At 39.5% G+C, this 24,677-nt stretch overlaps 1 protein-coding gene across 1 annotated transcript in view; it reads left to right on the top strand.

Annotated features, from left to right (window-relative positions):
- The first annotated feature begins 445 nt into the window (after positions 1–445).
- ELAVL2 (ELAV like RNA binding protein 2) overlaps positions 446–24,677 on the top strand; it is an 86,812-nt gene continuing 62,580 nt past the window's right edge. Inside the window, exon 1 of the mRNA XM_088534676.1 lies at positions 446–477. Within this exon, the coding sequence (XP_088390802.1) occupies positions 451–477 (27 nt within the window). The 5' untranslated portion in view covers positions 446–450. The remainder of the gene's footprint in view (positions 478–24,677) is intronic.

Genomic DNA, 24,677 nt, shown 5'->3' on the forward strand with positions numbered 1-24,677 from the left:
GAGAGTGGTGCCTCACTGAAGGCAGGTGCAGTCACCCCCTCAACCCTTTTCTCCCTTCCTCTTCCTCCCCCTATCTTTATTTTATTTTATTTTATTTTATTTTATTTTATTTTATTTTATTTTATTTTATTTTATTTTATTTTATTTTATTTTATTTTATATTAATTTCCCTAAAGGCAGGCATTTGCTAAAGGCAGATAGGAGCTGGGATCGCTCCCCCCCTGTCCAAGTCTCTCCATCCCCTTGCTTGCCTTCCCGGGAGGTCGGGGGAGGGGGATGCTGCAGCATTTGGCCTGGACGTGCTCTTTTTGTTCCGAGGTCCCTAGACAAGATTTAAGCCCCCAGCAGTGCACGCAGCCCAACAGTTTTGAAAAAATACGGTGTAAATACTTCTCCTTTGGGGAAGAATGTCTTTGTGTTTTTTTTTTTTTTTCCCTTTGTCCCGAGACGATGACAAAGCACTGTGATGTCACAATGGTAAGTGAGATTTTTATTATTATTTTGTTATTATTATTACTGTAATTTCTTCTTGGATCCGGGGGGAGGAAGAGGCAGGAAAAGAAAAATGGAGAGAGAGAGAGAGAGAAAAGAGGAAGAAAAAAAAAAAAAAAAAAAAAAGGAGGAAGGGAAGAGCTGCCGATGGGGGCGAGTAAGGGAGAAAATCGTGCGCACGAAACTCAGACAGGGCTGCCCTGGGGTCACCTTCTGGAGCATCCGAGGGAGCAGGGACCCCCCTCGCCAGGCGCCCGAGGAGGAAGAGGCAGCGGGGGAGGAAGGCGCCGGGCGGCGGCTGTGAGCGGGGACCGGCGCAGGGGGCAAAGCTTCGTCTGCGGCTCCTCAACCCGCGGAGGGATTTGTGCCGCGAAGGGTGGTCACTCGCGCTGCCTTTTCTGGGCGTTTCACTCGGGGGAAAACAAAACTTAAATAGCATCTGTGAATGCTCAAACGAGTATGTGACTGCAAAGGATCCCATCCGGCTCCTGAAAAGTGCTAGTTTAGGGAACAAGACAGGCAGTGGAAATTGAGTTTTGCTTTATTTCTACTTTATTTCATTTTATTTTTAAGAATGAGCGCTCAGAGTGCTTGATCCAAGGGAGGGATGAGACGGAATAAAAAGGAAGTCGCTTGACTTTGTGGTTATCAGAGGTAACGTTCCCAAGCTTGTAACATTAAAAAGGAGATTAGATTTTATTTCATGTGGTAGACAGTAATAATTAACCTCTACTGAGGATATCAGAGTGCTTTCCGTAGAAAATAGCTGTAAGACAGTATTATTTAACTTGGCCGTGACTTAAAGCAATTCGGACAACTGGAAATGCTGGTAAATACAATCACAGCTTTGATAACACTTTTTAAAGCTATTAAACACTATTGAAATGGACCAAAACTCCTATATAGTTTGAAGAATGTAGATAGAAAGGGTTTTTTTTTTTAATATATATATATTGAAGTCTGCAGTGGCGATTTATAAGTAAACTGTATGTTAGGATTTTTTTCTCTTTAGAATCCTTTCATCGTTAATGACTAAATGGCTTGGATTTTGCTTTTTAAAAATACTATCTCTTCACAGACAGTAATAATGAGGCTAATGTATTGCATATACAGCGAATTTAACTACATATATGCCAGCTGTAGCTTCCCTTACTTCTCTTTTCAGAATACTCTGAGACTGGCAGTAGTCTTTAAAATGTATATCTATTCTGCTTAATATTCCTTAAGGATAAGCATATACTAACTTAATCTGAGTTTGACTCCGTGCTTGCTGAAGCTAATAGTTTGCTGAAGCTAATAGTGCTGAAAGTTAATTTGGAAGTAGTAAACTACACACGTATTTCTGTAAACAGTTTTTGGTAGGCAAGAAGGCTCCAAGGCAACCAGATCCACCACATGAATTAATGCTTTATTTTCAGAGCAAGCATATGAAATAGAGGGGTTAGAAGTATTTATACTTTTTGAGGGATGTCTCTTAAGGATTCACTTCATCTTTATTTCCATTTTTATTTAGAATAGTTTTAAACACTGCAAAAATATTTGGTGAATACAGAGAATGGAAGATAATGATTTTGTCCAGAAATTAAGACTTCTAAATCAAAAAAAAAAAAAAAAAAAAAAAGACAAGGACTAATGAATAAGTTTCACATATTCTCCATATATACCATTGCACATATTCTCCACAAACGCCATTAACTTCATGGGTAAGGAGAAGCAGGTGAACCATTAGTTCATTTTCTCACCAGATTTCAGATGAACGCACCTTTAAGCCAAACATCTTTCTTAGTGGCTGCAGCCACCCTCCCAGTTACCTATAATCCTTTTATGTTCCCTGTCCAAATCCTGCCAGTTTAACCACAGCATGGTAATGTAGAAAGGAAAAGAAAGCAAACAAACCAAAAAAAACCCAGATCTACACTCACCTGCATCTGCTACTGGGGGTCTTCTCTATGTATGAGTGGCTCTGAACACCAGCAGAGCAAGTGGTCATCAAGGTTTCTGAGGATTGCCTGCACCTAGTTTGAGTGTCCCCTACCAGGTCTTTGCAGCAGTTTTAAAGAGACAAATTGATATATTGCTTAAGTATAGTCTGTCTGTTTGTTCTAGCATTTGGTGAAGAGCCAAAAGAAAAAGAAAGTCTTTTTTTTTTTTTTTTTTTTTTTGTACAGCAATATATTTTGCCATCATTGAGGTATAAATAGGGGAAAAAAAAAAAAGATAATCTAAGAATGCAATTTATCAAGCCTAACCCAAACTATTGATAAAAGACTTGACAACCACCCCAAAAATACTCCCAAAAGACTGATGGAATTTTATTGCTTAGTAATGATAAGAATATGATAATCTGTGTAGATAATAGTAGAGGAAAACCATTATTTTCCTCTATATTTATCCATATCTTGGAAAAAAATACATGTGCTGTTCCCGATGGAGTTTACATCACTTTCCTCATCACATACGGATGAATGTTCTGCCGAAAGTGTTACCAAAAATTAAAGCAATGATTGTGAATGATACTAGTGTCCTGTCTGGGAAATTATGAAGAGTGAGGTGGGAAACTCATATAAACATCTTGCAGCAGATGAGTAAGAATTAAGTTGGTACTTGCTTGGTGCGTTTGGTGAAGTTACCTTGGCTTTATTGAGGGAACTTTGTGACATCCATATAAATATTATATTTCCCTACTTGAAAGTCCAGCTTTGATGTGAGAAGTCAGAATTCAAATGGGAAGGCACCATAAAAAAGTACCAGAAATACATCATACAGCAGAAAAGTCTAGAAAATTTGAAGTAAAGGAAAAGGTGATTGCCTGCAGCTTGCCTAGACTATTCTTTTGTGCAGACCTTCTTCTCCTTCCCTACGAACATTCAAACAGAGCATTGAGACTGTTTCCTTGTAAAACTGCCACAGTAAAAAGTTTGAAAGAGCATACTAATTACTAGATACCAATGTTAAAAAAGTAGAACTGAGAACATTTATTCTGTTAAAAAAGCCAACAAAGTCAATTCTTTCATATTTAAGAGCTTTAAGAAACAAGACTACAGGCACCTCTTGTTTTAACTCCTTAGTGCAATAGTTCATTCTTTTATTTTAAAGAGTTATTACTGAAAGTGATATACAATGCAATGTTAAAATGGAATTAGCACAAATGTTTTTATATCTGCAAAGCATTTATATGACTTTGTAAGTTTTTGATTTATGACATTTTTCAAGGTTATGTTTCATTGTGTCTTATGTATAATTCAAGTTTGATCTGATATCAAACTACTAGTTTGATACTACTATAGTTTGATACTACAAGTTTGAACTACTAGTTCAACTACTAATTTTTACAAATACTTCCTCGACTCAAAGAAAACTTTTACATTTTGTGAATCAAAGTTCTAAATTAAATCCTTTTGTGCTTTGTACAAGGCATGGAAAACTAAAATGACAGCGGTTGCAGCATTCACATCTGCAAATAATGCTGATATGTGTTATCTGAAGTGCAAGGAACATTTAAATTATTTTATGCCTAGTTTGAGAAGTCCATACAGAGCCTGACTGATTTTTAACCTAATGAATTGTGCTCTTAAGTCTTTTTCCTTTTGAGGTCTTATAAGCAGAAAAATATAAGATAAATCTTACTGCTTTGTTCAAAAACTATCTGTGTAAAGAAACAACTTTAATAAAGACAGGTAATATATTTTTTCCATTCCTCATTTGAATGTTATCTAATTCATGTAAAGAAAATGGTTAACCCAAATCCTGCAAAGATTTAAGTGTGTTGACCATATAATCAGCTGAACATCAGAAGTGCTCTAATTTTGGAATCAGCATATGCCTTTGATGCTTCTAACAATATTGTAGGTGTCCAGAAACTGCTTCAGTTCCATATGTCTATGAACATACAGGCAAATGTACTTGCTTAACCACACATACCTCATATTCATTATAGAGAATTAAAAGTTCAACATCTGAGTTAAATTTATTTAGGATTTAGAGAAGAGCAAAATGCATAAAATCTGCGTCTTTTAAGGTAGACTTTCTCTTCTCTGTGTTTTTGTGATATTAAAATCAGCACTTCAAATTTCACACAGTTTAGACACTTTTGACATTAGCAGAACCTCTACATATGTACCTCTGAAAAAGAATTAGTATTAAAACTGAACTGCTTAGGCAACAGAGAGTGTCATTCATCAAAGCTAACTGTTTTTCTTGAAAGTTGACTTCACAAGCTGTGCTGTTTGCTTGGAGTGTTGTTTGGTGATGAAGTGATAAAAATGTCAGACTAACTAGCAATAGCAGAAACTGAGTGGTATCTATTGAAAGTTATTCATATAAAAATAGGTTTAACAAGACCAAGTTCTTATTTCACTGAGTGGACAGTAAGCAGTTTGTATGCTAGACAATTTGTTTATGCATGAGATATTGCTCATTTTTTTTTGTAATATTTTGATCTTAATCCCTGTGCTTTAGTCCAGGAGCTATGACTCATTTCTCTGTCAGGAATGAATCTACAAAGTCTTCTTTGGCCACATGAAAAGCTGGCACATTTCTTGCCACGATTCTTTTCTTTTTTTGAAATGGGAACTGGGTTGTCCAATTTTATATATAAAGCCTAAATATGTAATGTCATGAACAGTATCAATGTATATGACTACATAAAACCTCCATGTGGGGAGAAATCTATAAATCCTCTTATTCAAAATGTTTCTTTTTTCTTCACCAGTTTTTCTACTGAATAAAGCATATCCACCATCAATGACTACTTCTCTGCATTGTGTCTTACCTGCTGGGGTCAGTAAGTTCTGAAATGATGGTGGGTATTCTCTCTAGGTATGCTTTCCACTTTCATGTTCATCTAGCTTTACTGAGCTATGTGCAATTCTTAATGCATATTGTGTTCATTTTTTCTCTCTGGTTATAAACTGTTCATTAAAGGAATCTGGGACACTAATACAGACGTCTTAGAATATTTCATGTATGTACCAAATACAAGATTTTATTTTTTTAAATCCTAAAAAAGGAAGAAGAAAGAGGATCAAAATCTCTCTCTCTCTCTCTTTTTTTTTTTTTTTTCTGGTTGGGAGCGAATGATGAGGGGAAGAAGAGTAAAAATGGTTCTCCAACCTACTTTCAGTTATATTTTATCTTAAAATGAGTGGTCATTTGATTCCATGTTTTTCTAAATGTGCTTTGATATATTTTTACATCCCATAGTGCACTCTTGTTGTTCAAAGTAAAGAGAATACAAATGGTTTAGGGAGGCTATCAGAAAGACATTTGGGGCCTTTTTTTTTTTTTTTAACCTGAAAGTAAGATAAAGGATGTGTATATTTGTTTGTTTGTTTTTCCTTTTTAAAAATAGATATATTTTTGTATTTAAGAAATAATATATTTTCTCTATTTTTGGCCAATCGTAGCTTTTAGCAACTTCAAGTTTCTGAAGTAATGCTTCCTCTTCTTTGAAAAAATATTCTTCTTCATTTGCTCATAGACAAAATGAGCACTCTATTTTAGAGTTATTTGATACCAAGACTGATAATGAAAGAAAGGAAGTGAAAAATTTAAGTGGCTGGGTAGAAAGACAGACCAATGTTGATCACAGGGCTGAAAAAGGCAGAAAAGCAAATTTACCCAAGATTTGCATTGACCATCTATTTTTATTAAGCAAAATAAAGTAGAAGTTCAGTTCTGCAATTGTTAATTCTTATTTCAGAGGTCTCTTCTCACAAATAACAGTTAAACTCTCCAGTCCTGTTTGTTTTTCACATCAAAGTCCCTCAGTACATGATATCTTGTAAGTAAAGGCAAGTTAGATGTTTTATGCTAGACAATCATGTTTGTTTGTTTGGTTGGTTTGTTTTTGGAAATAAGTCACTTTTTGGAATCTCATTAATGTGGCTGTATATTCTCTGATTTGACTTTAACTGAAATAAGTAGACTCAGTATTTCAAGCCAAATTACTAAAAATAAAACATCTACAGTAATGAATCTGTTTTAAAAAATCCATTCAATTTCTGTGTTCTCAGCTTAGTGAAACAAAGACTTTCCCACAGAAGCTCAAATTATCAAATAAAGGTCCAAAATGTGGACATTTCAGCACATTTCCTTATTTCCAAATTTTCCTTATTTGATGGATGAATTTTGTTAACTATAAAAGTCACTGTCCAAAACAGTTTCATCTTCCTTTATGCTTATGCAGGTAGGGAATCATTGTTTACATCTTATTTTAATAGGTATCATGAATTTTAAGAACTTTCTTATTCTTAAGGAACATGTAACTCTCTGCCTCAGCAATATTTTATTTTTCATCTCCAGAGTACAACTTAACACTTGTTATACCTGCAATACATTTATCATTCATCTTTGGGGATACCTGTTTAATACCTGATTAAACATACCTGATTAATATCTGTTAAAGAAGGCATTGCAATACCTAAATGTGTCTATTGCTTTTAAAATGAACTTCGTGATTGTTTTTATTGAATCTCCTTCTTGGCACCAGTTCTTCATGTCCAAGCTTTGGGAAAAACCTACACTACTTTAAAACAGAGGGAAAAAAACATAAAAAGGAATAAGAAGAAACATAAAAAAACACTCCTGAACCCATTTGGCTTGTGATTTTGAATAGCATTCAAATTAGAATGATTTTCCCAGATTTTTTTTAGGCTTGCCCAAACCAGCTGTATATTTATATGCTAATCTAAGTTCTATTTTTGTTCCCGTTGGGGATTTAAGTGATTATAATTGTTGCTCTTCAAAAGCCAAACAGATGATGATTGCTGCTTCAGGAATATACCAATAGAAACTGTCTTTCATTAAACCTGCTCATCCACTAGATAATTATCTCCATTTTAGCTCATGAAGAAGCAGAAAAATGGCAGCTACAGTTTCTTGAAGGCAGTTCAGTTATTTAAACATCACTTCATTGGGATAAGAGGAGGTTTCAAGGCAAGAAGTTTGTGTTTTTTTTTTTTTTTTTTTTTACTTCCCAAGATGCTGCAATATCTGACACTCCATGAACATCAATAAAAAGGGTATAGATGTCTCCCACCACATATCTTGGCTGAAATATATAACCAGTCCTTCTATTCACATCATAGTAAAAATGCCTCAGCATTTAAAACTCTGCAAGTATCTTCTAATGTTCTGTTTATCTTACAAATGGAAATACTTCAACTTCAACTTGTTCTTTAAGGTGAGGCTGCTGCAGTTTAGTGGAGGTAGTCAGACCATATATGTTGACATTTTTCCTCTGCTCTTTCTTTATGCTGGTTGTCAGTGCAGCTTTTTGGCATAAATCTCATCTCACTACTCAAGGGGACATGAAAAAAACTGTCATCAACAGTTTCAAAGACAGACTATCTGAAAAACTCATACTTTACCACATAAAGCAGGAATCTTTCACAGCTTTAGTTCCCCGTATTATATGGTTATGCCAAGGAGATGACAAAATAAAAAGCAAGAGTTTACAAAAAGATGAATGTGAATTTTCTTTTCTTAAATTTAAATGCCTATATAAGAATAGAGGCTAAATTTGTCCAACCATCAGAAAACCATCATTTCCATAGGTATCAAGAAATCAAAAAGTATCTAGAATGAAAGAACATTGGGTCTTGAAACAGACTTTTAATGGGGGTCTCTAGAGCACTGGTTGACAGGACTCTGTGAACTGCTCAGAGGTAGCTTCTTGGCGAAAGGGATTCCAGTACCCATATATCAAAATAAAATCCGTGGTTTCTCTCTGAAAGGGAGACATTTAGCCTTTCCACAGGCAAACCTCTCCACTTCCCTTTGCACCCACAAACAACATTTGCACTATGCAAAATTTGCACTATAATGAAATGACTAGTACTTTCCATGCAAACTGGAATTTAAAGCCCTTTTCAAACACTGAAAATTTCAAGTGTGAATTATTTTCCTTTTTCCCCAGGAAATCAGGAAGTTTAGCCGTATTTATCACTAAACAGCCACAACTCACCAGTATTTCCCAGCAATAAGTTAGTCTGAAGATAGATGCAAAAAAGGATGTTCTCCAGTTCTGGCTATTCAAACACATTTCTAATTCAACTTCACTCTGCAGAACATGGCTTAGAAAAAATAATTTTTATGGTTCCTTCAGTCTCAGATAACTCCAAGAAATAATGCTGAAATACTGAATTGATTTCTATTTCAAAGTTTTATTTCCCTTCCCTCCTCTTCCCTTCCGTTTATAGACTATGAATAAGTATTTATTGATCTCAGTAAGATTACCATAAAAAAGTGGGTATGTGCTGAATTTTTCACAGAAATATGCCCCTACTCCCAAGTCTTATCCAAATAGAAATGATAAAAACCATTTTCCACAAAAACACTGGCAAAACTTGCAAGCAAACTGTCTACTCATTGTCACTCTGTAAACATTTTCTTGGTTCGTATCTTGCTCTTAAGGAAAAATAGAAAAAAATAGAAAATCCTGGGGTTATGCCATTTCTTTCTGTTCAGGACATTTTGACAACTTATAACAATGTTTGGATGTGACTGAATCAGCACTTTATGATGTAGAGTTGGGTTAGGATGCAGAGATGGCAGGGGAATCTGGTGAGTCAGCAATTAGACAGAAACCAACACTAGCCTTGTCATTTTAAATGATCTCATGTGTCCTCTCCTCAGTATCACCAAAAAGTAGCAAAATGATAGCATCATGGACTGAGAGGCGAGCAGATCCCTCCATAAAATCGAGCTTGATCAGTTATTCTCAGATTGTATGGAAATGCAAGGACTGAACCTTTCTCTCCCTCTCCATCTTTTATTAGCCTAAAAATGTTTTTAGTGAAAAAAACTGTTCTGATAGATGAAAAAAACAAAAATTTCAATCTTATGTCTTTGCATAACCAGAGACTCTGTTCTCTCCCTGATTTCTCTCACATGCTCCATATGTGCTAGCTCCACTCTCTCATATAAATACATACAGCCTAAAATACTTTCTGAACTCCTCTCTTCTTTGTGTGTTTAAACAGTCTAGTCATTTTGTTCTCTTTATAACTCCTCTTCCCATTCTTGAACACCTTGTTTTTCTCTTCTTGCAAAGGGCAAGCACGAGACAGCCTCGTACCCCAAACCGATGTGCTTTTAAAGGCTCATGTGCTTAGGATGCACACTATATCAAACCTCTGGTGAATCCATGAAAATACAGATCATAAATAGCTCATCTCTCTTTCTTAATTTTCCACAGCAAACATGGAAAACACAATTATTACAAACAATAAATGTTGCAGAAAAAAAGCACAACGGATTTGTGTTAGATTAATTTAGTGCTCATTTGTACACATTAGCTATGTAGTAGACTTTTCAGACCTAAACTGATCAACAACAACAACAAAAGAATAAAAATCCTGCAAAGTATTAGGCTGTTGGGACATGCTCTGGAAACAAGGGGATTGGTATGCTTAGAAAATGAGGGGCTGGATGAACTACTGTGATTTCCTTTGGAGGTAATATATAAGTATCACACATCTGGGTTACAAAGAGTGAGAAGATAGACATAGTTAAGTTATCATACTCGTGTTTTTAATGCTCAGCGACACCAAGAGAGGCATTCTACAAGGATGAAGGAGAAACTCTAGCCAGAAAGTATGAAATAAATATTTGAACAGTAACCTATTATTTATTTTTATATTACTACATCAGCTACTAGCACTGCTGAAGTGCTGCTGCAGCAAAATACCTACTATAGACCTTGTCACTCTCAATATTTGTTTGGGAAAATATGAGAAAAAGGACTGTGAATAGAAAGGCTAAATAATCCTTGCTACAGGATTTTTACTAACTGTGACTTCATTGCTTGCTATTTGTTTCCTTGCTTTCATCGTTTGTCATGAACATCGGAAATATGGATAGTAGAAAGGCAGTGCTTTCAGAATCTAAAAGATATCCAGTAATGCAAGTTCTATCTTGTCTTTCCCTGACAAAACTTTAAAAAAGACAAATTAGGTTCTAAAGGGTTAAAGATAACCTGAGGAAGAAGGCAAATCTCATATCTGCAACACAGATCTGAGTAATAAGACACATATTTTATATCATCTTGACACAGGATATGACTTTGCTTTCCTTTTTTTAAATACAGGAATTCTTGGAGAAATCAATTTTAAATCTCATATAAAGAATTTTACATTTCACGTAAAGTAAAGCACATAGAAAATCATGGATCATGGAAATGGTTGGAAGGAGAAACACATCTTTCATGGAAGAACTTCAAGGAAGTATTGCATAAAAACTTTTTTTGCTATTAAAACCTATTTCTGGACCAATAAAATTGAATTTAGGCTCTTAATCACATTATCTTTCAGGATTCTACCATTTGAAGGTGAAAATGAGGTCGCTGTAGACCGTTGCACAGATTACAGGTGAATTCTTAGCATTGATCATCAGAGCTGAGAATTCCTTCTAAAATGTACAATTTTTATTTTTCATTGAAACAAATTTGGCAGATATCTGCATTTATGCTATTAATACAGTGCTGTAAGACCTAATTTTGCTTTAGCAGGGTTGTGCTTCAAAATTTAAGTCTCCAAATATTGATTACTAAAGGAAGCATGAATTTTTCTGAGTGAAGATTATCAGTTTAATTCCGGAATCCCATGTCCAGTCTAAGTCTGCCTCAAAATAAATAAATAATAATAAAAAATTGTTGCTCAACTCCAAAAGTTACTTCGAAGATAGAGATATAAGAAACCAAAAAGCAATCATTCTTTTCATTTATTTGGGATAATACTACATTATAAGTAACTTCATTCAAAATAATACTACCTGCTTGGTTTCAATACATTTGCTAAAAAAAAAAAAAAGAAGGAAAAATGTGTAGACAACTTGATTAGTACTTCACAGGTTTTCACAGCCTGTTAGATCTATTTCTTTCTTGATTTCTTTCAGAAACAAATGTAATTGATTATAAAAAAAAAGCATTAAGTTAAATTTTACTCATATCGGTGACAGGGAATGATATAAGTAAGAAAAGTAAATCCCCTAATGATTTTTCAAAGACCAAGGATTTTATTCTAATTACCTGAGGAAAATAAAATGTATATCATCTCACTTCTTTTCAATTTCAACAACTTGCTTAAATAATGTGTTCCTGTGCTTAACTACTCCTAAAGAGTGTTCCTTGCTAGTTAACATGGGTTTTTGTTTTGCAAAATAAGCTATTTTCTCTATTTCTTTATTTCTTTCCCTCTAGTTCCCATGAAAACTACATGTCTGTAATCTGCCAGTAAGAGTGATTCTAGAAGCATTTTTGTATATCATTTGCAGTGTTCCCATTTCTAAACAAACTCTCCCTTAAAATATCTTCAAGAATCATGCTAAGCATACTAAGATGCTAGGCATGTTCTTTTCCTGACACTTTCTGGGTTCTTTCTTTCTGTCTTTAAAACACAGATAAATGGAAATTAAGCATTATGTTTTGAACACATCAATACCAAATAAGGATCATATCCATGAATGTCTTTTCCAATCACAATCTCATTGACACATGAGTCACTCATTTAACAGAGTGAAATCTCCCTTTTTTTTCAACATCACAGTCCAATAACCCTGCTAATTTGTGGTAAACTCTTCAACAGTGCTTCTATTTTTCTTTTCTTTTTTTTTTCATTTGCACATTTGATTATGATCTTTCTATAAATAAATCTTCTGCCATTTATATTTACCCATCTGTATTCTGCAGATATTAAAACATGCATTTCCAAAGAATCATCTTACAATCTGAAATTACACACCAAGTATTTTGACCTGTTTGTTTACTACTTCTGCTAATTGTTTTCCATAGTTTCCATAATCATGTTGCATCTCACAAACCGTGGTTAGAAATATTGACTTGACTTTAAAAGATATGGAATTTGGCTAATGCCTTGTTCCTGGCAGATCCCTATTAACTGTTTCTTCCTGCTACAGTTTTGTGAAATTCTTCAAAATAATAAGCAGTTGGCTTCTGAATATTGAAACAAGAACGACATCTACCTTTCCCTGAATCTCTGAAAAAAAATTACCTTTCCCTCAAAAAAAAAAAAAAAAGGAAATGGCAGAGTGAACCTAGTGAGCCAATTTTGAGGTGTATATATATTGCCTAAGGACCAGATACATTTAGCAGAATTTTCAACAGTCAGGAAATATTCATTATATCATCAGAATCATTGGCTGTAATTCGATCACATTTTTTATTCCAGTAAGCCATATTACAACTCAGTATATTTCTATTAGTTTGAAAAACCTTTAAATATTTTCAGATAGACGGTCTGGATCATTTATGGTCTGGATTTTGCTGATGACTCATCTCAAGAAGAATCCGAGGGGTACACAGCTCTGCATGACAATTCTGATGCAAGAAACTGAATTTTAGAAGCATAGGAAACAAAACCTCTAGCTTTTAAAGAGAACAAAAATAGGGGTTGTAGCCCCTGTGAAAGTAATTAAGTAATCCACAGATGAATAGTTTTGCCATTAAAAAGCAGAAAAACTGGTCATTTAGATAATTTTCAACCTGATCATTAAGAGTAAAATCACAATCCCCACAAAATTATGAGGGCCAAAAAGGTATTGTTGCAGTTTAGTTTTCTCTCTGATTTGTGATTTTGATTAAATTACATATCTACTTGTAAATTTCTGAAATACATCTTAAAGAGCAAATGTCTGGAAAAGACACATATCTGTAACTAGAAAGTGTTAAAATCATAGAGAGTTCCAACAAGGTCTTTGAATTAGTTTGACCTTCTCCATCCTTACTTTCCAGCTCTCTCCAAGTCACTTCACTTTTCTCCCCACTGCAGGTTTAGATGACCTTCTAATTTTAGGAACAGCAGAGAAGCGTTTCCAGTAAAGTACAAACACCAAAGATTCCTTTTTCTCCCACCCCATTCTGCTTTTTCCTTTTGACTCTAAAAAAACTTATTTGCTGCAAGCATGAAAGAAATTAGTTATCTCCTGGGGTTTCTTCCACTTCTTCTTTGGCAAGTCTCTATCTTGAATACTTCTAAGCAACAGACTAAGACCAAATACATCTGATTGTATAATCAGGATTATCTGGGAGTGGTCAGGAATGGGTCCAAGATTAAGCGATGACAGGCTGTGCTTCTGTTAACTTCTTCTTTGTATACATACCCAACAATTCATCTTAAGAAATAAAGCTGGCCCTGCCTTTAATTATTATCTAAAGAAGATTGAAAGTTAGCTTTAATCGACAGAAAATAGCTAACATAATGGCTTATAAACTTTTCAGGTACTCTGGCTTTTATGGAATCATTACAATGAGTGAAGTGAAGGTAGCCATTCCTTCTTTAGAAAATAACACCATGCGACCTCGGATTATACACTCTATCTTCACCACTTCTAATTGAATTTTCCATAAAAATTTCTTCAGGAAAAAACAAAAAAAATCAAATCAAAGCTGAACACTTTCTAAAGTAGGTGCATCTGCTCAAAAAGGGTGAAGCAACAGTATTCCAATTTGATGCCATTAGTCAAACAAAATGCACAGTTAAAAACAGTCTAATAGACTTAGCATGTCCTATGGGTCTTTTTTATTTTTTGTCAAGCAAATAATTCTAAAGCTCATTATATATGCCATTCACATCACCAATTAGTTTTTGTTCATCTGTGCTCACAATACATGCTTTTATTGTCTGTTGCAAAAGTGAGTTTATGTGTTTTGATGTAAGCTTGATGGCCGTTTATTAAAAATCACAGTGCAGTTCCTTCTCCTGCAGAGGAAATAGGGAACTGACAATAAACCACTGCAGTTTCAAAGTGTTTTTCTGTTGTTTTTATATCCTTATCTTTTGTAAAGAACTTGTTAGAAAAACGAACAGCTTGTTCTGTGTCTCCAAGGTATGTTACAACAGATGAGAACAGATCAGGAACAGAAGAGAAAACTCCACCCCAGCTGAGGTACTTTTGGGAGAATTGTTAGTTTTTTTAATTATTATTAAAGCAGCACACAAAAAGAGAAATAATTTCTCTTCGTTGACAGCATGCTAATGACAGTTTACTTCAGTGGACTATCAGCAACATTCTGGCTATGCCACCTGAATTTCAATTTCTTAATTTATAGTGCAGATAGAATGGAGCTGGATCTCTGCCGTTTTCTGCTCTGGACTGGTGTTATCAAGCGTGAAGTTTGGCACATTACAAACCTATTCAAGTGATTATCTGTTGAGGACCCCTTGAGCCATCTCCATCTCTGCAGTGTGCTGATAAGACAGCTGTTTCTTTAGCTACCCTACCTCTCTGGGCCGTAGTCCACTTTTAGTACAAACTACAGCTTTGTTACTGTGCGCTGGTGCTGTCACTTTCTCAATTGTGCAGGCCTTTGATCTGAACACAAAAGAGGTCAATGGAAGCAATTGACTGGTTGACACAGTCATATTATTTTATAATTAAGCATGTATTACATGTATTGAAAATATAAATCTTCAATGGAAGAAGTTGATGAAACCATGCTGCAGCAGAAATCTGCCTCTTTCCAGATCATCACAGTAGGAAACAAGCAAAGATGCAATGATTTGAATGAACAGGCAGTTTCTTTCAGGTATTATTTTTATCTGGATTAAGACTACACAGTTGCCTGCAGAAACCCAAGCAGCAACTGTTACCTTTCTGGAAATGAGTTTTTACAAATATTCTCAATAAAACTAAAATAAAAACTAAAAATCCCCTTCCCTACACCACTTACCAACGGTTTTATTAATACTCAGACATTGCTATGTAATAGGGCAGAGAATAACAGCACTGGTTGCAATGCTTGTACTATCATAGATAGTGCGACAATCACAAAGCTGTACTGATGTACAGGTCTGTTTCGTACCAAGAAGTTTCTGTCCAAAGACTTACTCTGAACCATGAATGCCTGTTATTGTTTATTGAACTACCAGGAAAAAAAAAAAAAAAAAAAAAAAAAAAAAACCCTCAGCTTGCACTGATAAAAATAACCCATCTAGGCCCTACGGGTGCAGTAACTCCTTTCAGCTCCCTGCCTCCCTCGCAAGAACGCAGCTTTACACATGATCCCCACTAACCAGGAACCTTTTGCCTGAAGTGAAGGAGACTGACCTCAAAGAGACACCACATACCTTATGGCTTCTGCCTATTTATCTGTTTTCCTGGTGGAGGAGAGAGAGGAGGAGGGAGGAAATTCCCCTTTGGAGCGCCGGGAAGCGACCGGAGGGCGGGGGCCGTGGCGGGGGCGGGCGCCGCTGTCCGTGGTGCTGGAGCTGGTGGCGGCGCGGGGATGGCTGCGGCCGAATCCCTCTTTCCCTCTTCGCCTTTTCCCTTTCCTTCTCTTTTTCTCTCTCCCCTCCCCACTTTTCCGAGTTGTCAAAATGCTCCTTTGCTGCTATTTTGCGGCACTTTGCAGGTTTCGCTTCTGCGCCCTATCCTCCCAACCCTAGAGGGAATGGGCTGTTCAGCACGGCTAAACGAATAAAATGTCCCTTCAGCGCGAGAAGTCCTATATTTTATTCATACGACTGCCTTGTTTTAGCAATGATTTAAATTGCTCTGGAATTTTAGGGAGCTTTTTATTTTTTTTTTCCTACTATAGAACATTGTTGTTTGCTCAAACACTCCCAGCAAAAAGTAGACAGGGGGATGCAAGTGATCAGAAACAATTAATACCTAGGAATACTAGTAATACTAGGCAGAACGCCTAGGGAATAGAATGCTTAGTAACACTAAGGCAGAACACACACAAGTTTCACAAATACATACGACTTGGTCTCCAGTCTAATCTTCACTTCAGAAATCATCACAGCACAAATAATTGCATTTTCTTCAACAGACGTATACAAAACTTTGCAATATCTGTTTTGAAAAGGAACATGACAAAGTTAATTTTAATTGTGGTATCATTAACAGGCATTTAAAAGCAGTTTTACAGAGCGTAAGAGGTGCCATAGAGAGGCAAGAGTCATCGACAGGTATTAGTTGAGTGATCGTATAACCTCACAAGGTATTCTCAAATGCTGACATTACTGAAAGCATAATTTACACGCATTTTTTCAAACGAAACTAAACAGACATTACTTAATGCAGGACTCTTGCAGGAGCACCTTCAGTATGGAATCATTGGTAGAAAAAAAAAGAAAAAAGAAATAATAATAATAATAAAACGATCAGTTCTTCATTCAGCTTTTGGGATTGCTACTTCATGACACCAAGGAGTCATTCATTTCCTTTTCTCGGAGTGTGACTGACTCAAAAAGCTGACGATAGACTGTTACTGATCAGATAAAGACTGCATGTCCTAGAAAAGTGTCAGCTACATTTGGAAAGCAATTAGTTATGTGAGATGTAAAATCAGGCCCTGTGTGCTACTTAGTAATTGCCACAGTGATTGGATATGGAGATCACAAGAACCAAAAGATAGATAAACAAGCATGTTTTCTCCTTCGTGGTATTATTCATTTATAAACACTCAAGGACGCTCTCAAGGAACACAAACTTATTTTATGCCTACCTTTGAAACCATATACCTCTTCAGTTCGCAACTTTTTACATGAAAAACAAAACAAAACAAACAACAACAAAATAAAACAGACTATAGTAAATAAGCATCTGAAGGATTTCCTTTCTGAAGAGCATATTTTGATATTGGAAGTACATTATGTGCCCGCTCTAATTTGTGTCAGGCGGAAGAAAAGTGTCTCCAGGAAGCATTTCAGATTACACAAAGAAACGAAGATCGAAGGACAAGAAGTGTAAGAAATAAACAGCATGTGCAGAATTGTTTCCCCCTTGCAGCATTGATTTTTTTTTTTTCTGGGAACTTTTTTTTTTCTCTCCATTCGCCTCCTTTCTCTGCACTCCATAACGTTAGTTAGAAGAACCACTTCTCATTAATATGTCCACTTGTGAGAGGGCAGATTGCAAGAACAATCTCTGGGCAGATCTATAACTTTAAAACGAATACTGGCACACGTTTTTCCAGGGCACTATGGGGTGCGCAAGCATAACATAATTTCTAGCGGCTTCTGCTGCAAAGGCAGGACTACTCCGCCAGCCCGGACCGTGCTCTTCTGGACAAGAAGGTCTGTATTCCAACCGGCCGCTCTTACGTGATGAAAATAATAATACTAATAGTATTATTACTAAAATATTAAAAAAGAAAAAAAAAACGCACCACCATCACCACCAAAAAAAAAAAAAAGGACGAATTGCTCTTTTCCAACGCAATCGCAGGAACTGCGCGGGGCTCCCACAGGGCTGCTCCGATGTCCCCGTAGCGACGTGGGCACCGTCTGGCGCCGCAATCCCACGCCTCGGGCCGCCGCCCAGCATCGGCAACGCGGAGCGCTGCCGCCGCGCATCGCAACGCCGCGCGACGCCCGCGCAACGCCGCGCAACCCCTGCACCGCCCCGCGCGCCGCAACGCACCCTGAAACGGGGCGCCGCGGGGACCGCCGAGCGGCGGCGCGCCGCGGCCAATGGGCTGCCGCCGCCTCGGCGGGGAGGGGGCGGCCGGGCCAATGGGGGCGCGCGGCGGCAGCAGCACGCTACGTTGCGCCCGGCTGCGGACTGATGCCGCGCGCCGCGCCGCGGGTAGGAGCGGGCGCGGACGGGGCGGGCGCGGACGGGGGCGGCGTGCGTGGGGGGTAAGGGCGGCGCGCACCCACGCGCGGACGCGCACCCGCGCCTCCCCCGCGGCCACGCGCCGCGCAGCCGCAGGCACGCGCCGTAACGGCGGCCGCGGCGGGGGAGCCGGGGCGGCTATAAATCATCGTGGCGGGCGGCCCCGCCGCACGGCACCCTCCCCCCACGCGGCTCCACGCCATGCGGCAGCAGCAGCTCGCCCCGGCGGCGCGGCCCTAGCGAGGAGGCAGCGCACGCGGGAAGCCCGCGGCCGGCCCGCCCGTCCATCCCTCCCTCCTTCCTTCCCTTTGTTCCTCCGCCGCTGCCCCCCTCCCATCCCGCCCCGCTCCGCTTTTTGTTCAGCCGGGAGACGAAGGGAGCGCCGTCCTGTCACTCCCTCCTGCCCGAGTATCCCTCCCTTGTAAATTTCCCTTTATATATATATAGATACATATATATATATATATATATATCTCACGAATGTTGGACTGCTGGGGGGGGGGGGAGGGAGAGGATATTTTTTGCCTTTGCTTTCTTCGCAACTGTCCACAGTTTAGTTCTTGCATTTTGTCTCCAGAGAGCTACCCATCTGCCTCGTACTCTTCTTTATTGGGAACTGAACGGCACCGTTACTTTTTTTTTTTTTTTTTTTTAAGCTGAGGAGAGAAAGGTAAGTTGTGCTTTTATTCTTTACAAGATTGTATATATACGAAAAGATCTACTCATCTTTCCCCCGAGAAAAATGAAGATGCATGCAATACAGAATTGCATTTATTTTGCATGCTTGTTCTGTATTGTACAAATCGTGTATATTGCACCATGTAATGCAATCCGCTGTGTTGCAGCGCGACTGCAGGACTCGCTGGAAGCATTTCTAGCTACAACGCAGTAGAAATACGATCAGTATGTAGTATGTGCAAGTAGCACGATGTGTGCAAGGTAGCCCGCAGAGCGCTACCTGCCCTGCCTGCGCTGTGAACTTCCCAACGCCGCCCTCGCTCCAAGTTCATTCGCGTCCGTCCAGCATCCGCGCCAAGGGGTATCGCTTTGAAAAGATAAACCCGCGTGCACAGATTAGACGGGATGAGATTAGAGTGGAGCCTAATTGCATTAGCCTGGCAGCTTTCCGTGCCTCCCCTCGGCGCGGAGGGTGGCAGAGAGGGTAGCAGCGCATGTCCGCAGCTTGGCCCGCCCGCGCGCAGCGGCGAGGGGCGCTACGGACCCCCCACCCTGCGCAGAGTTTGCAGCGTGGCCGCTCTTTGTTCCGCGCAGGTTTGTGCTGCGCGAGGGCGGCAGCGCCTCGAGCTCTGTCCATGGTCCTAGCGCGCAGAGGACGGGGTGGAGCGGGGCACGGGGAAGGGGGCTGAAGCCCCCCGTCGTGCTGGGGGCGTGGGGGAAGAAATTTACATCGAGGCAAAAGAGCCGCGGGAAAGGAGCGCGGGGCGCTCCGTCTGTCCGTTCGCCCTCCATGCCCGCGGTGCCGGGAGGGCCCGGGGAGGAGAAGCGCTGTCCGCGGCCGCTGCCTCTTAATTTATGCCAAGCACGTTGCTCCGCGCCCACCTCTCTCACATGTGAAAAGAATTAACGCGAGAGCCGCGCGGCGTCGGGCAGAGCGCTCCCGGCCAGCGGAGGTGGGCAGGGGAAGGGACACCCAGCCCTGCGGCGCTGCCCCCTCCGCGGGGACCGCGCCAGGGCTCGGGGGGGTCCCACGACAGCAGCCCTGGCAGGCGCGGGGGGGGAGGGAGCCCGGGGCCCGCGGGGCTCTTTGAGTGGCCGCCGAGGGCCTCACTCGCGGCGTGGTATGAGACATCCCCTCCTCCTTCCCGGCTCGCTTCCGGCACCGTCGTCGGCGAGCGGGCGAGGTGGTGCCGCGCAGCCCCCGCGCAGCGACACGTCGGGGCCGCGCAGGGACCCTCCGCCGCGCGGGCTTCCTATCCCCTGCGTTGATTAAACGGCTTATTTATTTGCTCGTCGGGACGCGCGGGGGGCGCAGCCGCGCGCCGGGGAAGGGGGGCCGGGCGTGGGAGAGGCGCCGTCCAGGGCTGGCGCTGCGAGGCTGCGGCACGCGGAGGTTGGGCTTCGCCGCCGCCCCTGCAGGTAGCCTTTCACTTTTATTGCTTTTTTTTTTTCTTTTTTTTTTCTCCTCCTCTTTTGTCATTTTAGGTTGGTAGCTCTTCCACTTGCAAACTGCTAAGGTATTTACAGAGTTGCCGCTGTTGGATTTTTTTTTTAATTATTTTTATCTTTTGGTCTGAGCATCTATCTTTTTTCTTTTTCCCCTCCCCCTTCCTTGTGCTAGATTTTCATCTCTTTTTTTTTTCCTCTTATCCTTATTTGTCCCTACATAAGATTTTTTTTATGCCCCTCTTTTTTTCTTTTTACCACGAGGTGCTAATTGGACGCGTTAGGCACTTCATTTAATTATTTCCCCTCCACCCAAGGAAGCATTGTGCAAGAAGCCCTTCGTTTTCTCCGAAACGCCCCTTGCAGCCTCGTGACCCTCCTCCCGCCCCCGACCGCAGCGTGCCCCACTGCCCCGTTTCCTCCAGAGCCGGCCTTGCTTCAGCTTTGCCTTGCTCGCCGTCCAGCGCTTGCCCTTGGGCCACCACCTTCCTCCTTTGGGGGAAGGAGCCGCTGCCGCCGTGGGACTGTGCGCGCTTTCAGTGAGCTCGACGGGCCCCGGAGCCCTGAGCTTTTTGCAGGAGGGGGTCGTGCTGGTTGGCAGGGGAAGGGCTGCGACCCACACGGATGCCACTCTCACCTTGAGGCGCGAACAAAATAGCTAATAATAAAAAAGGTGCTTTCGCCGAGCGCCCGTGACGCCTGTCCAGGCTGCAGGTCGTGGGGGGCGTTTGCGTGGGGGCACGAAGGGCTCTCCTGGAGTGGGAGGAGAGGAGCTGAATGGTTCCTGGAGAGGCTTCAGGTCTGCAAGCATCAAGCTTTGGCCTCCTTGCTCCTCCCCAAATTGCTCCTGCATCCTCCTTGCACCAGTGAAATGCACCAGGCAGGAGGATGAGAAATAACACCGAGCAGGGCCGAGCGCTGCAATGTTGGTGGGGTTGGGAGGTTTGCTTTTACTTACTTACTTATTTATTTTTAAAAGATGGCTTTGGAGGGCAGCTTCAAGTTCTTGCGTACCTGCCATGGCCCTCTGGGATCAGGTCACAAACAGTAACTGCTGCTGCAGAGGGAGGCACAGAGCAAATGTGCTCCTGTGCACAGAGCAAAATAAGGTTCCTGCTCACACACACATTCTGTATTTTATTACTTTTTTTTTTAAAGCTCTTTTTGGCCTAATCACGGCCTTTTTGTAAGCGATATGTCTTGTGGCTTTATTTTCAATTTCTTACTTGCCCTCAAAAAGCCACCTTGTACTTTGTGTTGTGTGGAGAGGGACTGGAGCAATTTGTCCCATTATACATAATATCAACAATAGTGGCCAAAATACCTCGCCAGTGTGCTGAAAACAGTTCAGTGTCGTCATTTTGTTTTTCCTTTAATACTTCCATATTGCACAGCTTTAGATTTCTGTGTGGGTGTTTAAATGTAGTTATAGGCTGTTGAAATAGTGGAAATAGTGTAAATTCAAATAGTAGAAATAGTGTAAATTTAAAAAGGAAGCAGTTTAATTGAAGTCCATAAGACTAAAAATATTGCTACATTTATGGAGGCTTTGAAGAAAATAATTATATTAATTTACGAATTATGATTTACCAACTTCTATGGTATTTTGTATAAATTATATGTTTAAGAAACTAGTAATTTCTAATTGAGTATATATATTGTGTGTAGTTATATATACACACATATATGTTGTTAAGTGTGTGTGTGTGTATGTACATACACACACATTCTTACATGTATTCTTTCTTAAAAGGTGAGAGACTCCTATTTTCTCATTTTTTCAGTGGTAATAATCCATGCTATTTGCCTCCTTTCATTCTTCGTGATGAATGTTACTTAAATAAATCTGGCACAGTCCAGGCAATAAGATATTAGCTAGAGCCTCAATTTAGCGTTTTTTTTTCTCAGTAATCTTTCAGAGATTTTGAATCTTAGGGAGAATCTGGACATGGTATTTAATTTTTATCTTCTCTCTTCTTTTGGAAGTGTTATGTGAGGGTTGATTATTTAGCAGTGGATTATTTAGGAGTAGAGCTATTGCATATAAATAGCTTTGTAAATACATAAATATTAATTCTTCATACTGTTCAAAGTGAATGCTGTGTCTGTCATATGACAGCATTTGCAACAATAGATATTTACAAATGACCTTGAGGCTGCCAAGGATTTTTAATCATACTACTACAATTTGATAAACTTGTAAGTTTGTTTTCCCTTTCAAATGTCTTATGACTACACTTGACCTTGCATTTCCCTTCATGTAGAGCTGTCTTAATTTTGTGTGTGTTTTACTAATATTCAAGTAGTGATTTATTTATTTAATTTTATGCATGGTGAAGATGTTAATTGCTTTAGTCTTTGCAGCTGATACCCTTCAATACATTTGTGCATGCATAAATCTTTTCCTATTTTTGGCTCAATCATGTTAGTATAATATTTCCTTATGTAAGTTCAATGTAACTTACCTATACAAATATGAATCTTAATTTTCCAATTAAGTTTTCTCTTGAAATTCCTCTACCCGAATGTGTTTTAAATGGTATTTTTTCCTAGTGAGAGGTGTAGGTTATCTTTCCGTAGGAGTGTTTTCTCTTTTCTTACCCTCTCTGGAAAAGAGGCACAGGGCGGGGGGGGGAGAAAAAAAAGTCCAAATTGCAACACTTAAGTGAGACTGGGAGGAGGAGATCCAGGTGTATCAAGTTTCTAGGGTTCCAAACAGCTGCAAACTGTGTTTTGTTTTCTTTTTTTTTAAAGACAGGAGGGAAGCCCACTGGAAGTCTTTAAAACTATATCCCAGACTTTTAAATGGTATTGTTTAAACAACTCCACCAAAGCTACACCTAAACTGAATTCTTATTCTAACACCCTTTTAAAGCTAAGCTAGCAAGATTGACCAGCTTTATTGGGGGATTGATTAAGAAATAGATAATGGTTCTCTTTTTTGGTCAAAAACTCCAAGATACACTTTAGCTCTTCTGTGCATCTCTCTTAAAATGAGACAATATTAATGTAGAGATGGACTACGCATGTTAAAAAAAAAAAATACAAAGATCCCAGGCCAAGTTCTTTTCTGGAATAGCAGTGTTAAAACGGTGCTTTTATGGGTAAAATCTGGCAGTTCTGGAACATAATTACTTTTGATTGTAGTTTTTGCCACTGGTGCATTTCACAGGAATAAAACTGAAAGCCAGCTAACAGATAGACTTGCATTGTGATGCATATACATTTCAATCTTATTTTAAAGCTGGCTTTTGTTCTGGTACTTCTGTAATCAGCTGTTTTTGCTACCAGCTGTTACAGAGCATTTAGAGAGGGCATTGCCTTGGTGCATATGGCCTTTTCCTTTCCTGACAGCCCCCAAATTATTAGGAAAAAAAAATCCTGTCCAGTAGGATTAGCTGATGGTGCTTTTGGTTTGACGCTTGTTGGTCCAGTTCCAAAGTTAAGAAACTGGATGCTTTTTTGCCTGTAACCTATCTAAATCCAGTTAATTTAGTCCAAAGGATTATTTCTGTAAAAGGCTGGTACAGCAGAGTTGGAATTTGTGACTTTTTAGCTGGGGGTCAAAGCAAGTTGCTAAAGATGCATGATTTTGCATGCATTTTTCATATTTCTGCTGGCAAAATAGTGTGCAGAGACTGTCACCGAGTCCTGGTGCTGCAGCGCTGAGCAAGGTGCCCTGGCCTGGTAGCTGCTGGTGCAGGGACTTGTGACACTCAGTGTGCTTGCAACTGTGCCACACTCCTGTGCTTGACGGGGTTGGAAAACAGCTAATTGTAGGTTTTCCTCATTAACAAGTGCCTCCTGTTTTGTTCAGGCTTTTTGAGCAAGGCGTGTATCTGTGCAGAAAGCACACCTGTAAAAACATGATTTTTTTTGGTAGAATGTTCATGCTTTGTTGTCAGTGTGTTGTAAAGTGTACTGTTCGGGGGCTTAATAAGTATGTAAAATGGTTACAAACCACTTTTAGCAGAAATATTAAAGGAAATTATCTTCTTGGGAAACTTTTTTTTTTTTTAAAAAACTGTGAAGGTGTGTCATGTTTTGAAATAGATCACAGTCTAATTCTGATGTTGACAAAGTATCTCGATTTTTAGTAGCTGTAATCACAAAACAGCAGCAAAAATAATTGGAAAGGCAAGGTATTTCTTCTGTCACCAGAAAAAAAATCAAATTGGAAGCAACTTTTAGCTTTCCAGAGGCAGCTTATAAAACTTACGTGTTTCATGCTGTTTTCTCCTTGTTTTAAGCTACTGCTCTTCTCGGTACTGCAGCACTAAAACTGTGTCCCATTTGTGCTGATGGTTGCAGTAAGCCCCACATCTATGCCGTTTTGGAAGAAGGTATCATTTCCTAGCAGCAAGTGTGCGAAAAGTGTAAGACAGTTAAATCTTTTAGCAGCGCTTTGCTACAGAGCAAACAGCCTGGGATAGGGGTAAAATTGATTCTTGATAGCTAGGAGTATAAAGGTCTATTGG

The sequence above is a fragment of the Tinamus guttatus genome, unplaced genomic scaffold, assembly GCF_059628265.1.
Source record: "Tinamus guttatus ecotype Peru unplaced genomic scaffold, ASM5962826v1 Tinamus_guttatus_pri_ptg000583l, whole genome shotgun sequence".
Taxonomy (NCBI): domain Eukaryota; kingdom Metazoa; phylum Chordata; class Aves; order Tinamiformes; family Tinamidae; genus Tinamus; species Tinamus guttatus.